Here is a 17,079-nt window from a genome sequence, read left to right as displayed (position 1 = left end):
GAGCAGGTCAAGGTGATGGTCTACCGCTGTGACGTCAAGCTATATATCCGTCCCCGGATGCAGTGCTTTATGTGCTGGAAGTTTGGCTATATGTCTTCCGGCTGTATTTCCAGCGTCACATGTCGAGATTGTGGACGTCGATCACATCCCAATACTCCATGTCCTCTGCCTCCCATCTATGTCAACTGCGGAGAGCATCATTCACCTTTCTCGCCAGACTGCAGGCTTTTACAGCGAGAAAGGAAAATCATGAAATACAAGACCCTGGACCGACTGACCTACACTGAGGCCAAGAGGAAATTTGAGTGCCTACGTCCTGTGGCTATCCTTCTCTTAGGGTCAGTCCATACCAAGTGGTCCAAGAAAAAATTAATTGGTCGCTGGACCATCTCAGAAAAATTTTGTATTTGCTGGGTGAATTCCCCAATGTTTAGTAGTCACAAAGATATATTTTTTTAATTCATTGTTTATTATTTTTAAATGGTGACCATATTTGTTCCAGGCTGCATGCGTTTTTTCGTATTTGCAAGCATCTAGATTTTTTACAATTATTCAGTAGTGGATTGTTCTAAGCCTTTCAGGTAAAATGCATTTAGTTAATACTCTGGGCTACAAATTAACATCATTATCACTTAGCTGAATGTATTCATTAGTATATTTTTAATAGTTCAAATTTATCAGTGACAAATTAAAAAACTCAATTTTTGAACAGTAGTTTTCCAAAGAAAAATTAATTTCTTAGCTTTAATATTTTTCTGCTATTACACTATATAGTACAGTTACTTTTTATAAAGTATCAATGGTGAGCAGCTTACACTTTAAATATATAGTATTTTAAAAAATGGATTTTTTTTATTTTTCCATTTTGTGGCTTGCAATATCTTTGCTGGGGGCCCAGATAAAAATCTGAAAATTTCACAGTTAGTAGACCTTTATGATACCAAACTTCAGTATAAGCTTCAACTTTGAGATTCAATTGAAAGATATGGGAAAAAAATTACAAACTCGAGTCAAAAAGACGTTTTTTAACATCTGTGATATCTGGTAGGCAAATCAAATAAAGTATACCAATTGCATAATGTAACACACCACATTACACTAGCTAACGATTATTTATCGAAACAATGCTGTGGTAATTGCTTCAGCAGGCTAACAATTGCATCTGCAAGCCTATACAAGTCTGATTGTTGTCTTTCCCCTTACACCAACAATGGTCTACTCGTACTTATTTAGCTAGAAGTTCTTGAAGTGTGCAGTTGAAAAATGCTGTCTCAGTGTTCCGTTGGTGTTATTATTAATGAAGCATGTCATAAAAGTGTGAATGGTGTGTTTCCTAAAGACATTACTTTAATTGAAGATTACAGTGAAGAAGAAAAGTGTTGTTTTACTTAAGAGTCGGCCCAGAGGTGGCACAATTGGTTTTTCCCACCATCTGTACATCTTTGACCTGTTGTTCTTCAGTTCGTGGAACTTACGAAATTCCTGGGGCTCATGCTCAATAGGAAACACTCTTGGTCCTCCCATGTCTCTTACCTGGCAGCCCACTGTATGCGGTCCCTCAGTGTGTCCTCAATGGTATTTCCTGGGGTGCAGATTAAACCACCCTCCTCAGATGATATCAGTCCCTTGTCCATACAAAACTAGACTATGGGTGCTTTGTTGATGCGTCTGCACGTCCGTCCCTCTTATGCCATCTCAACACGGTCCACCATCATGACATCCATTTGGCCACTGGCGTCTTTCTCTTATGTTAGTTGGGATTGACATATAGTCGTTTTTAACTTCTCTCTGTCCTCGGGTTCTATAGTTTTGACTTGAGTGCATGTGACCCCAGTGGATTTTGCACCTTAAAACAAAACAAAACCACACACACACACACACACACACACACACACACACACACACACACACACACAATATTAGCACCAAGCATTACTTTAGAAACATTGAAATGGTAGTCCATTTCATTCCACACACAAATTAGCAGGTCCTTGTTTCTTGAATTGACAGCTTCAACAATTTGATTTCCCAGCTGTTTGAAAGTAGAGGGTCATTCCTTATCAGATCACCAAGTAATTCTCGAATTTGTACCCTCCATTTCAGATTTTCGTGAAACTTTGTATATTTGCTTGTACCTATAACATAAGAATAGCTGCAAAATCTTTCTGGTCTCAGAGTGAAACTTTTTTATATTGGATTTTCATTGTAGTGATGATATGATGATTTGGCTGTGCGAGAATTACATGCAAAGTGCTACTTATGTGCATAAAAACTCGTAACTCCGCTATATATAAAGTTTTTTATTTGAATTATTTTTAAGAAGTTGAGAGAGGCATACAGTTAATATGAATGCATTTATTTAAGCAGTAAAGTTACAAAGAAAATCACAGGAAGTTAGTAATGTAGGTCACTTTCAAATTTATGAAAAAATCACAAGCATGTTGAAAAACACTTGTTACATTTCTCCAACCTGCTGGTGACCTAGCATTGGCCCTAAAAATTTGTAAAGTTGTAAGCTTTTAAATATATTCATAAGTTTTTGTGACTGGACACACAAATAAATGGTAAATCAGAAAACTTTTTACTGTGAGGAAAATGAGTCACTCCAATAAGTTTATCCAGGTCTGACACCCACAGCCTCAGATGCAGGGGTCTCAAGTGAGCATATTTAAATATCAGTTATTATAGGTGGACAAATTAATCTTAAGTGTGAAAAATTTATTTCATTTTATTAATTGATTCTTGAAAGAATATAATATATTGTATTTCTTTGTGCAGCTAACCACCAGCTCAGAGTGGTAATGCTCTGTGTGTTTGCAATAGCTTGCTTGAAACCTGAACATAAATGAAAATACTGCAACCCATCACAACCATATATTGCTGACCATCACTGACATACAAGACTCAGTCCATTTGGCATCATTTGCACTGGTCATATTTGTTTGTGGTGCAACCATTTGTCATTCTGCTTGTAGTATGTGTTTTTAACTGAAGTAGTGCTCAGTTACTTAATCAAAAATATGAATTCATGTAGGGGCCGAAAATTATTTAAGTTGCCAGTTCATTTGATGAGATACACCTTAGTAAAAACTCTTCAAAAATTTTCAGAGCTGACTTATGACTAACAAGATTCAGTAGTGTTATGGTCCAATGTAAATTTTCCAGATGATCAAGAAAGAACCGTTTGTTGGCATCACAGTTACTTTTATTTAAAATGTTTTGAAAGCTACCAAAGAACTTTTTATCCTTTCAGAATACACAGGCAGATGGTTTTAAAAAATCCGTCTGGTCAGTAAGTTTATCTTTGTCTAAATCATTAAGTGCTAGGAGAATAAATGGGAGACTAGGCAATAAACTTTGTACAACATGTGACATTTGTGAACAAAAACTGAAATAATGATGGAAATGAAAGTGAAGTCAGTGACCTGGAAGTGACATTTTGAGAGTCAGTGCTAAAAAGTCAAAGTATTAAGTATGCAAATAAAACTTCAGATGATTTGATGCACTGTCCCTAAAAACTTCATTCACACACATCTTAGTAAATATCATATGGCAAATGGAAGCAAGAAAAAGTGAAACGTGTTTGGAAGAGAAAGTGTATCGGGCATTGGATTGTAGTGTTGAAATTTGACAGTAGGAAGGATAAAAATGAATGATTAAATTGTTACAAAGACCAAAGAGTTTGATGCCATGAAATTGTTAATGAAAGAAGTAGCTGGTGCAAGGAGATCTGAAAAAATCAAAACTTTAACTTTAGCTGCTCCCTCTTGGTCAAAAGAAAAAAAAAGCCAGAATTCAGTGTTAATATAATAGAGGGAAACATTCCACGTGGGAAAAATTTATCAAAAAACAAAGATGTGACTTACCAAACGAAAGCGCTGGCAGGTCGACAGACATACAAACGAACACAAACATACACACAAAATTCAAGCTTTCGCAACAAACTGTTGCCTCATCAGGAAAGAGGGAAGGAGAGGGAAAGACGAAAAACCCACATCCTTTCGTCTTTCCCTCTCCTTCCCTCTTTCCTGATGAGGCAATAGTTTGTTGCGAAAGCTTGAATTTTGTGTGTATGTTTGTGTTCGTTTGTGTGTCTGTCGACCTGCCAGCACTTTCATTTGGTAAGTCACATCATCTTTGTTTTTAGATATATACATATATATGTGTGGATGGATGTGTGTGTGTGTGTGTGTGTGTGTGTGTGTGTGTGTGTGTGCGCGCGCGAGTGTATACCCGTCCTTTTTTCTCCCTAAGGTAAGTCTTTCCGCTCCCGAGCTTGGAATGACTCCTTACCCTCTCCCTTAAAACCCACATCCTTTCGTCTTTCCCTCTCCTTCCCTCTTTCCTGATGAGGCAACAGTTTGTTGCGAAAGCTTGAATTTTGTGTGTTTGTTTGTTTGTCTTTCGACCTGCCAGCGCTTTCGTTTGGTAAGTCACATCATCTTTGTTTTTTGATAGAATTCAGTGTTAGTTTGATAGGCAAGGAAACTGAAAAGATAGAGAAGTATTTTATCAATTCCGAAGACAAAAAGAAATTAAATGAATACTGATGAAGCTGTATAGTTTCACTGATTTTTACTGAAATGATGACTACACTCTAATGTTGCCGGGAGCAAAAGACAGACTTAGCATTCAGAAGAAAGTGTATATGCAAAAAAGACTTGGTGTCTGCAGTCTTTGGGAACTGTACTCTTGTTGTATATGGGAGAACCCCAACATTAACATTATTTTTTCTAAATTTTGTTCACTAACTCCAAAGTGGTTTAGTTTAGATGGTACTGCATGCACTCATTCAGTGTGTGTGTGTGTGTGTGTGTGTGTGTGTGTGTGTGTGAAGAAACTGCATTATTTCACTGATGGATGTGCTGTGCAGTAGATTTTTCCATTGACATTGAACATTTCTTTTTTGCTACTAGCCACTATAGGTCTTTGTGTGAAGGATTGGGAGGAACTGTAAAGCATGTGTTGAGAAAAGCTAGTTTTTGCTAGTTTTTCAATTAGATGATGATGTACAAATAACAACTGTGTCTTGTGTTTACAGTTTCTGCAAGGCTGATGTTGATATCTTTTATTTTTTTTATTCTTAGAGAAAATAAATAGATTTTTTTGACAACCTGCACAATAGGTGGTACATGGACTTTTCACAATTACAAACCACTTTATGTGATTCATTGGAAATTATGTTCTCAAAAGTCTTGATTTTTCTCATTCAGTTAAAAAATTCCAACAGTGGACACGTACCCATCAACAACACTCTTCAGTGGCAGGTGTATGTGATGACAGGTAGTAATTTGCCCTTGTCATAAATGCATGTGATGGAGGAGGAGACAGTGAGCTACTGTTTCTCCGCCCACCTGGACTGTCAGTGTCATCCTTGTGGCCAGAAAAGGAAGACTTTTATTTTTTGCCTTTGGAAAACATTTTATGTACTGTTGGTATATCTGAATCTGACACATTAGGAAGAATGTACTACTTAAATAAAAAGATATGAAGCCAGCAGAATCCAATTTCTTACAAGGGATTCAAACACACACACACACACACACACACACACACACACACACAGAGAGAGAGAGAGAGAGAGAGAGAGAGAGAGAGAGAGAGAGAACATGCAAGTTTTAAATTTAAACGTTTGTGTGTGTAGAATAAGTGTGATTCAAATATGCTGATTGGGTACTCCTAAATAAAGTTAATATTATTACTAAAAAATGTTTCAATTAAAATTATAACTTTTGGCTCTGTGCTTTTATTACTTTATCAAAATGTGAGACATGTACTAAAGCGAAGCAACTGGCCAGATGTAATGGCTCTGTCTAAAAGTGTTTTGAATATTTAGGAAATCATTGTTTGTGCCATAACAATTTAAGTTGATTATCTGTACTACTAGATGTTAATCAGAGTTACTAAATATTTTTTCTCATAAAGATCCTTCTTTTTTCTGGTATCTGGAAAAATGACAGTAATTTGTTGAAAACTAGCTAGTTCTGTTTTTTTCCCCTAAAATAATGCAATCCAAATGGGAAGCTTCAGGCACAGAGTTAACTTTTTGAAAACTTTACCATATTTTTTCCTTCAAAAACTGTATGAAATATATGGAAGAAATTTTGCACTGGTTATTACCATGGTATTTAAAATAATAATAATAATAATTAAAGTCAGTGGCAGTGGGTCTTAGAACTGGATGAATTTAAGTTGGGAATGACTCATTTTTGATCACAGTAAAAAGTCTTTTCGATTGCTAATTTATTTGTATATCCTTTCACAGAAAACCCATTAATATTTTTATTTTATTGGAAAGCCTACAACCTTGGAAATTATTTAAGACCAAAACTACCAAAACATCCCAGAAGGTTGGAGAAATGTGATATAAGTGTTTTTCAACATACCTGTAATTTTTCTAGAAATTTGACCTACATTAATATCTTTTTGTAATTTTTTTTGTAACTTATGCCTTAAATAAATGTGTTCTTGTTAACTTATATTCCTCTCTTAACTTAGAAAAAAATTCCAAATCAAAAGGTTCATACACATCTGAGTTAAGAGTATTTCTGTAGATAATTACCATTTTGTGTGGACATTCTCGAATAACCAAATTATCAGAAAATCACCAGAAGTTCTTGTAGTTATAAGCAAATATACAGTGTGTCATGAAACTCTGAGGTGGTGGGTGCCATGTTCTGGGTGATTTGACATGGAATGACACTAATTTGCCATAGTTGGGACAAAGACTCTGTCTTTTATGGACCCCCACAGAAAAAAACCATAAAACACAAGATGTGTTGGGAAGTCCAAAAGTAATGAACAAGATCTTGTTGTCCACCTCTTCCAATGCAACATTGTTGGACAGTGTTGTTAAGATAATGCTGCATCTCAAGGTGAAAGTGAGACAGTATGCAGTCGTGTACAAAAATGAAATCATTGGAATCTTCGTGAAGTTGAGGAAACAACCAGTTTTTGCAGCATGTCCAGGTATGACAATCCTGGCAGTTTTCTCCAGAAAAAAGGAAGGTCTGCGAACTTTGTGAACACAAATGGGGGGGGGGGGGGGACTAAACTTTATTTTCAGTGAGTCTCTTTCATGTTTGACGACAACGCCAGGACTTTCACCCCCATTTCTTACATTATGGCAGTGTGTTTACTGTTTACCCGACACATGAATTGTTGATTGTCAGAAAAGATGTCATTTGGAAAAAAGTTGTGTACTGTGTGTTACGGTCACAAGGGGTGCAATTACTGCAGTAACTGCAACTTGTAAGGCTTCATATGCAAGGTTGTTCCCCCCCCCCCCCCCCCCCCCCCCCCCCCCCCCGAACATGTCACACCATTGTTTGGGAAGTTTGGATGTGGATGGCTGACCGGTGCTCTTCCCTTTCCACATGCAACAAAGTTCAAAGAATTTTGTGTGTGTCATAAATCTGCTTGTGCAGAGGCGAGCATCTCGCTGAAATCAATTGCAAAATGCATGTTGCACTTGAAAAATGGAGTGACTTGGTGCAAATTCCACACACACAAATAATTTCTCTTGTGGTGTTGTCACCATGTTATTAAAACAAACAACAGTACAGCTGTGCCAAAACTTTGTTCCATCATCTGTCCAGTGACAATGTGCAATTCGTTTCTATCTTTTTACAGTTTGTCTGTAACAAACAATTTAAACCTGTTTTTTTCTTTTTGAATTGCCTGGTATTAATGTATTATTTTCTTCTCACATTGAGAATAGAGTATGTTTGTTACCACACTTTGTAAAATATATAAAATTTAAATGATTCTAAAATAGTCAGGCTTTAATGTCCTGCTTTCGTGAAAGCACTGCTCTGCTTTTGATAATTTTGTCTTTGTATGCAATGTGCAAAAATATGGCATGCAGTAAGGAAACTCATATAGAGTGAGTATTGGGCAAATGCTAAAATGGAGAACAAAATGGAGAGGCTGGAGCCTGAAATTGGCTTTCAGATTGATTCTTGACAGCTTTGGCGTTAAGTGTTGGGTTACATCCTCTTTGCACACATTTGATATACTTTAGTTCTCAGAGGACGAGAGGTACAAACAGAACAGAAGTGCTAGGATACAATTATAAACTAAATGTCACATGAGATGTGGTTCGATATGCACTAAGATAAGTAAAAAACTGTTTTGATATTTCATATCATTAATCAGTACAACAGGTGAATGTGACCTGTCATAAGTTACATGCTATTAAACCTAAAACAAGAATTTTTTCTCAACATTTGTATTTCTAGCCTTACATATCTTAAATGCTATTTCTTGAAGGCATATAGTTTGTCCACGTAATTTAGTTTTAATAATACTATGAAAAGGGTAGATTGCTACTCACTGTACAGGTGATGTGGTGAGCTGCAGACAGGCACAGCAAAAAGGGCTCTTACATGCTGAGATTTGGCCAAAGCTTTCATCAAAAAAAGAATAGAAAACCTACCTCTCTCTCTCTCTCTCTCTCTCTCTCTCTCTCTCCTCTCTCTCTCTCTCTCGTCGTCGTGGCTGGAGAGAGCAGTGTGAGTAACAGTCCTGTCCTTTCCATAATATTTTTGATATTCTAGCCTGAACTTTCCATTATTTAATTAAGGTTTTCTCCTTATTAATTAAGGTTTTCTCCTTATTAAATGTGCTTTCCAATTACAAAAATGATTTCTTGTGTTGACAGTGAAGTGAACTCTGGATTTTTCTACAAGTCTGCTGAAGAACGTGAGAAATTAGTGGCAGCAGAAAGAGAATTCATAGAGCAGAGAGTTAAAAAGGTTGTAGAACTTAAGAAAAAGCTCTGTGATAATACTGACAAAAATTTTGTAGTTATTAATCAGAAGGTAAGTTCCAGTATCTGCGTGGCTTTGCCACTTTAATAGCATAATCCTTAAATTGTTGTGTGTAGCCTAGTTTTGCATAAGTAAGTCATATTACTAACACCCATTTTGGTAATAATGTAGACCAGTGCCAAAAATTCTCGAACTTGTCAAAATAGTAAGACCAATTGGAAAGTATAACTACTATTAGCAATCATCCTCATATGTCCATGTACCCCAGGAGGTACATGGAATTCAGTCTAAGAAAACTCACATATGCCAATGGGACTTTGTTTTGTTGTTTTAATTCACTTGAACATATATGTTTGGTTTCATCAGTTTTCTTTTTGTAAATCTTGCTTTGTTCCTGAACATTTGTTGTTGATCAAATCGGATATGGGGTTTTGAGGTTTCAGTGGGTATCAGTTATTGTTGCTGGTTTTTCGTGAAATGCCATTTGTGTTGGAGGTCTGCTTCAGGAAGAATATTGCCTTTCAGGGAATTGACCCTATGTCATTAGATATGCTCGCAAAGGAACACATCATTGGGCTGAGACGAGCTAAAAGGCGAAATATGGAACGATTGGCATTGGCCTGTGGAGGAGTTGCTGTGAACAGTGTTGATGATTTAACTGAAGAAAGCCTTGGATTTGCTGGACTTGTATATGAGCATGTATTGGTAAGCAAATATTTTTATACTGCTTTGGTCTAAGTCTTACTTTTGTGTAAGAGAAATAATAACAATACTTTATAGGGCAGTTTACAATTGCAGAATGTTCATAGAAAATAAACATTCTTTGATAGCTATGTTTATCCATTTTCTAGGGCGAAAACAAATTCACATTCGTCGAGGAATGCAAAGGACCAAGAAGTGTCACCATACTGATTAAAGGTCCCAATAAACACACACTTACACAGATAAAAGATGCAGTTAGGGATGGGTACGTGCCATCAAAAATGCTATAGATGATGGTAAGTTAGTATCTTCAGCTTTATGTTTGCATTGAATATCAAAGCATGTAGTGTTCTTTTATGGTGTAACAGAATTACTTGTATGCAGGTAAGGGCTGTGACTGCCTGATTTCGGCAGTATATGTGTCATTACCCAAGAATTGTCTTGCGTGTAGATTTTATGCACTTCGTTACACTATTCTGAAATCGAAGTACCTTTTTCTCCACTTTTACTGTAACTGTGGTGCATAAAAGTTGGTTCCTTTTCCATGAATTGCATTTGATAGCTTTAATGTTCAGAACACGTAAATGTTTATTCCATTGGAAGGGAAGAGAGACCTCGCCAACCACAAATCCCCCAAGGGGCGTGCCACTCTTTGGCGGGTTTGTGCTTGGCTACCATGGGGCCCCAGCCTTTGCAGCATTTTTTCTCTTCCATGCTGCATGTCTATCCTCTGGCTTTTCTATTTCCCTTCCCTTGGGGAACATGTCTGGGATATTATTGGGAATGACCTGAATTCTGTCGCTGACGTGCGAACAACCTCACCTCTGGTTTTCACTCTGTTTTCCTTTCATTTCCCTTCTTCTCTCGTTCCTCCACTTCGGCGTTTGAGGGTCGTCTTCTTTCCTTGTTCCTCCCTGTGTGCTCCTGAAGGCCGACCAATGTGTCTGACGCGTAACAGGTGACTGGGTAACACACAATTCCCAACCCCCTGGTCGACAGGTAGGGCTCGCACGTATCCCCTGGTACAGGCCAGGCATAGGGAGGGATGATTGCCTGATCTGTAACCTTCCCAAATGGCCAGTTGGTCCCCTCTGTCAGGTGTTGGGAGATGTGACCTGAGGTGTGAACAATCACCTAAGGCAGGTGCACCCTCTTGTGAAGGGGGCCCCCAGTTGGAAGGAGTGCACCATTGGAGACGCGGGCAATCTTGGGGGATTTCCTCGCAATGAGTCAATTATCTTCCCACTCAACATCTACCAAACGTAAACGCAATGGGGCTTCCCGCGTGCCAAGGGTTCCTCGTGGTCTCACATACTGAAGATGGTCAGTACTTCGCCACAGTAAATCCGTTTATTACTAAGAAAGGTGTAGATGCAAGTGCTGGCCCTGTGAAAACCTGCTCTCGTTTACAGACTGGCACTTTGCTTTTGGAGACCACTTCTGATTCCCAAGCACTACTGCTTCTGCCTCACTTCTCCATGGTTACCCTGTTCATGTTGAGGCCCATAGGACTTGGAATTCTTCCTGTGGTGTAATTTACACCAGGCTGGCAGACGGTCTAACCGAGGCCAAAATACAATCTTGACTTCTCTGATCAGGGTGTCATTGTCATTCATCATGTCAGAAAAAGGTAGATTTCACCTTAGTGCCCACCCACACTCCCTTCCTCAACTTTGATAGTGGTGCTTCCATCCAAGCTCAAAGCAGGCTTTGAAATTGTCACTGTCCGGCCATACATTCCGAACCAGACGTGCTACTACCAGTGTCATCGTTTCACCACACTAGAACATCTTGTCAACACCCAACCAAATGTGTCACATGTGGTAGGGATACGCATGAGGGTGATTGTCTACCTCCTTGTCCCCGCTGTGTCAACTGCAATGGTGGCCATGCTGCCGCCTCTCGGGAGTGTTCAATGTATCGTGATGAGCGGGCTGTTCAAGATATGTGGGTAAAGGAAAAGGTGCCTTATCAAGTCACTCACAAGTTACTGGCTTGTCACAAACCCTGCGTTCTCCCGTCTGGTACCTATAGTTCTCTTCTTGTTACCCCTCACTCAATGAAGAACATGGCCATACAGACGTGTGACCTCCAATTCAGCTCTGAGGTTGTGAAATCGTCCAATGTCAAGGTCACATCACCATCCCCGCGTCCAGCTGTGCAACAAGCAATCAAACTCTTGCCCCAAGGGGCGAAGCCACAAGCTTTCAACTGGTTGGCTGGAAAGGACAGAAGGAGTATTCCCATGAAGACGTCCTCCGTCCCTCCAGCTAAACAACACCTGAGTCTTCATCTAACCAGAAAAGCTCGAAGAAGTCCACCAAAAGCAAATGACCTTCTCCTTCGCCACCTCGAACATTCTTCTTCGATGGTGTCAGCCCATGATACCTTATCCCAGCCAGGCTCCGTGTCGCCGGTGCGCACGAACAGCCGCTTTTCGGTGTTGGCTCCACAGACCAACTGCACAAGCAAGCTGATGCTTTTGTGGACCCCATGGAGCAGAATCATCCTGCTTCTGTGCCCTGTAGTAGTGCCTCTACCCCAGCTGTCACTCGGCAGCTGCTGAGGTGACATCTCTTCATCATGACTCTCCTCCAATGGAACATCCATGGCCTTCGGTCGCACGAAGAGGATTTATGGCTTCTTTTACTGTCGCAACGTCCCCTTGTATTCTGCCTTCATGACCGCTTCGAACTTCCACGTTTCTTACCGATTCGTTTTGAACTTCCCCCCTGAGGTTGGCATTCCCCTTCATGGGGGTGTCGTGTTGCTCATACGGGATGACATTCATACTCAACCCATCTCCCGGACTACCTATTTTCAAGCTGTTGCAGTTCGCCTTTTCTTTCCCCACCTGACTTTTTCCCTCTTTACCATGTATGTCCCTCCATCATTTGCTGTCACCAGGCCAGACTTCTTTCAACTTATTGGGCAGCTACCTCCCCCATTTTTGCTACTCGGTGACTTTAATGCACATCATCCCTTTTGGGGTTCTCCCAGGACCTGTCAGAGAGTTGCCCTCTTGGATGACCACATTAACCAACTTAACCTCTTCTGCCTCAATGCTGGGGCACCCACTTTCCTTCCTGACTCCTCGCACACCTAGTCCCATTTGGACCTATCCTTCTGCATTGCCCAGCTTGTCTGTTGTCTTGAGTGGTCCGTTCTTTCTGACATTTACTCAAGCGGCAATTTTCTGTGTGCTATCCGTTTGCTGACTCCTACCCCATCTGCGTGCACGCCTAAATGGCAGCTTTCTAAGACTGACTGGCAGCTTTACTCCTCCCTGGTAATCTTCGAAGAACAGGATTTCCTCAGTTGTGATGACAAGGTGGATATCTCACAAACGTTATCCTTACTGCTGCAGAACATTCCATCCCCTGCACTTCCTCTACCATGTTGTGTCCCAGTCCCTTGATGGACTGAGGCATGCCGTGACAAAATTTGTGCATGTAGACAAGCTCTCCACGTTTTAACCCCCACCCTACGCTGGCGAACCGCATTCGTTGTAAAAAGATGCAAGCAAAGTGTCATTGGGTTCTTTGGGATATCAAGAGCTAGCTGGCTTTCATTCACTAGTCCTTTTAACAGTTCCACACTTCCTCTGTCGTGTGGGCCAACCTCCGACGGCTCTCTGGAATATTCAACTCATCTTCCGGACTACCTGTTTTCAAGCTGTTGCAGTTCGCCTTTTCTTCCTCACCTGACTTTTTCCCCTCTGTACCATATACGTCCCTCCATCATTCGCTGTCACTGATGTCATCATGGACCCTATTGGTATCTCAAACACCGTGGACTGCCATTTTGTGGAAGTTTCGAGCTCTTCCCACTATCACACTGCCTTCCTCCATCAGAAATGGAGCGGAGGAGGCTCTGGTGATAACCTTCTTTTCTCCAAGTAGTTAGTGCTACAACAATACTGCCTTTACTATGAGAGAGCTATATCATGCTCTCAGTTCATCCCAATCCTCTGCCCCAGGGCCAGACACCATCCACATTCAGATGTTGCAGCACCTTTCTCTTGCGGGCAACACGTACAACTGCGTCTGGGCCGAGGGCACATTTCCTGGATGCTGGCTTGAAGCCACAGTCCGACTCGTACCTAAGCCTGGTAAGGACAAAAACCTTCCTTCTAGCTACCGCCCCATCTCTCTTACTAGCTGTGTTTGCAAGGTCATGGAACGTATTATTTATGCCCGGCTGGTGTGGTGGCTTGAGTCTTGCCATTTACTAACGAATGCACAGTGTGGATTTAGAGTGCGGCGTTCTGCAGTTGACCATCTCGTTACTTTGTCCACTCATGTCATCAATGGTTTTCTGTGGAAATCCCGGATTGTGGCCATGTTTTTCAATTTGGAGAAGGCCTACAACACCTGCCTTTAGAACTGGTGTCCTCTGTACTCTTTACATGTGAGGCCTCTGTGGGTGCCTGCCCTGTTTTCTTCGGGCATTTTTACAAGACCAAGTTTTAAAGGTGTGTGTGAGTTCTACCATGTTGGACACCTTTATCCAGGAATACAGTGTGCCTGAGGGTTCTGTTCTGAGCATCGTCCTCATTGATCGCGATTAACCCTATAATGGCCTGTCTCCCGCCTGACATCTCTCTCTCTCTTTTTGTTGACGATTTTGCTATGTATTGCAGTTCATCACGGACCTGTCTTGCTGAGGGGCGTCTCAGCACTGTCTTGACCGTCTTTGCTCCTGGAGCGTCGACAATGGCTTTTGCTTTTCCATTGACAAAACAGTCTGTATGAATTTCTGTCAGTGCAAATGGTTTCTCCCGCAATCTCTACATCTGGGGCCTGTTGCCCTTCCTTTCTTTGAAACTACGAAATTTCTGAGGCTAATGCTTGATAGGAAACTCTTGGTCTTCCCACGTGTCTTACCTGGCAACCCACTGTACGATGTTCCTCTGTCTCCTAAATGTCCTCAACGGTACTTCCTGGGGTGCCGATAAAACCACCCTCCTCCATTTGTACCGGTCCCTTGTCCGTTTGAAACTCGACCATGGGCACTTTTTGCATGCGTCTGCATGCCCTTTCCTCTACACCATCTCAACACTATCCATCATCATGGCATCCGTTTGGCCACAGGCGCCTTTTACACCAGCCCAGTTGAAAGTTTGTATGCTGAAGTTGCTGAACTACACTGTCCTACCGCCGTGACTTTCTCCTCAGCAGGTATTCATGCCGTTCGTCTGCCATGCGTGGCCACCCCTCCTGTGCCTGCTCCTTTGATGATTCCTTTGATTGTCAGCATGGGATTGGTCCCTCTTCTTTGTTACCTCATGGAGTCTACTTTTGCCACTTGATGTGGCAGCCTAACTTCACACTATCTGCAATTTTACTTGTGGGTGTGAACGCTTCACCACCTTGGCTTCGTGAAGCGGCCCATGTTAACCTTGGCCTTCATTCGCTTTCTAAGGACACCACTCCAGCCTCGGGTCTATCGCCTCCAGTTTCACGATCTTCGCATGGGACTTCACAGCAGTACACTGATGGCTCTCGGACTGACCATGGGGTCGGGTGTGCCTTAGTCATTGGCACCCGTGTCTTTCGATATCTGCTTCCAGCACACTCCTCAGTATTTACAGCCAAGCTCTTCGCCTTGTATCAGGCCATGGAGTACATCCAGTGACTCAGCCTTTTCAATTGTGTCCTCTGCTCAGATACACTCAGTGCCCTTCAAAGTCTGTGTGCACTGTACACTGCCCATCCCTCAGTGCAGTGGGTCCAGGAAAACTGTCACTTCCTCACTCTTGGTGGAGCCGATGTCCTATTTCTGTGTGTCCCTGGTCATGGCAGTCTGCCATGAAATGAAGCAGCTGTCAAGGTTGCAATCCCTGTACCTTAGCCTGCAAGTACCTATATTCCCTCCGATGATCTCTGCATAGCCATCTGTCGGGGGTGGTGTCCCTTTGGCATCACCAATGGTCCTCCCTTCATGGGAATAAGCTTCAGCTTATTAAGCCCCTCCAAGCACCTCGGACACCACCTCTCTGGGGACCGATGAACTCTGCAGTTTGGTCCCTTTAATCCTTAAACCAACCAACCAACCACCTCTCTGCCCTCCTGCCAGGAGGAGATTATTTTAACTCGGCTGTGTACGTGGCACTACCTTTTTAGCCATCGTCATTTGCTAAGTGGCGCTACCCCACCACTTTGTACATATTGTGCCCAAATTTTAACTGTCCGCCACTTCGTGCTGGAATGCCCTTTTTTAAACCATTTACTTTCCAACTTGGGTTTGCTGCTTGCTTTATCAGCAGTTTTAGCAAGTGACATAAGGGCTGTCAACCGCATTTTACTTTTTATCCACCGAAGCAATATGGTAAAGGCCATTTAATTTTAGTTCTGGACCTCCATTCCCCTATGGTTTTTTAGCCCTTTTTCCACATGCCTGTTTTTAGCTGTCTACTATTCTGTCCATTGGGACTGATGTACAGTCGTTTAACTCCTCTTTGTGTTCATGTTCCATACTTTTGACTTGGGCTCTTATGACCCCAGTTGTTTTTTGCACCCTAAAGCAAAACAAACAAACAACCACAAATCTGGAGGCAAAAAGTATTGGAAAGATATCTGTAATAGCAGTTGGCTAACAGCTGGTACTCAAATTCTGGAGTACCCACATAGTTTGTGTTTGAACTTGCACTTTAACAGCTTACCATATTTTAATTTTATTTATTTATTTTATGAAAGAGGAGTGAAGGTTGAGGAACTATATTTGCTTTTAAATAAGTTGGAACTGCCTTTCCTTCGAGCATGACTGGCCAGGCTGGGGAAAAGAATCCAGTTGACTACAAACAAGGCTCTCTTACATATCAGTCCAAGTGGTGGTAACTATAGTGGCCATCACAAAATTTTATTGTGTGTTTGTCAATCTTTTGTGGTATGGTGCATTGATGAGTGTTTGGTAGTGATGGAAATGCAGGAGCAAGAGCCAATGCGTAGTGCTACTCTTGTCAATGTGTGTAAAGGGCAAAAAAAAAAAAAAACATTCAAAAACAATCTTAAATTGTCTTATCGAATGTATTGAAACATTTTTTACTGATCTAGCCAACACTGAAGAAGCCAGGAATAACTTAAATTTTGCGTAAGTTCGTAAAATGACAAAATCTTTGCAGTATTTCTGAATGTTTTGCATTCCTTATGAACAGTCTAGTAACAGTAGCAGAATCTCTAGAGGTGGGCACATGTTTTGATTCTCCAAGGAATTGATATAAATGAAAACAGAAATTGCATGATTTTGACAAAAAGTTAGTGTCTAGAACTGTACTTGAGAGTACAACAGAGGAGAGCATTCAGCGGCTAAAAATACAAGGTGTTTCAAAAAGGACTTTACAACTTTAAAAATTCATATAAATTTATTGAAAGAAGGTATAGAGCTGGGTCTAGTGTTATTTTGTAGGGAAACATCAAGTCTTTTTTACCTTAAACTATAAGATGTGTATGTGGCTTTCATTGGTTATCCTATCGGAAGTCAATTTCTTCACAAACTCGTTGTAGCATTTCAGGTGTAACTTGCCTAGTGGCAGTGTAAATTCTTGCTCTAAGTTCAGGTAGTGAAGGCAGCACAAGAGGTTCAAACATGATATCCTTCCCCCCAC

The 17,079-nt window shown here is 40.9% G+C and overlaps 1 protein-coding gene across 1 annotated transcript in view; it reads left to right on the top strand.

Moving 5' to 3' along the window:
* LOC124711966 (T-complex protein 1 subunit zeta) overlaps positions 1-17,079 on the top strand; it is a 69,033-nt gene that overhangs the window by 42,235 nt on the left and 9,719 nt on the right. The window contains 4 exon segments of the mRNA XM_047242249.1: positions 8,663-8,822; positions 9,297-9,476; positions 9,623-9,737; positions 9,740-9,769. Of these exon segments, the coding sequence (XP_047098205.1) occupies positions 8,663-8,822; positions 9,297-9,476; positions 9,623-9,737; positions 9,740-9,769 (485 nt within the window).

This window comes from Schistocerca piceifrons, chromosome 8 (assembly GCF_021461385.2).
Source record: "Schistocerca piceifrons isolate TAMUIC-IGC-003096 chromosome 8, iqSchPice1.1, whole genome shotgun sequence".
NCBI classification, from domain to species: Eukaryota; Metazoa; Arthropoda; class Insecta; order Orthoptera; family Acrididae; genus Schistocerca; species Schistocerca piceifrons.
Note: the sequence above shows the minus strand (reverse complement) of the source record. Positions and strands in the feature narration are given on the sequence as shown.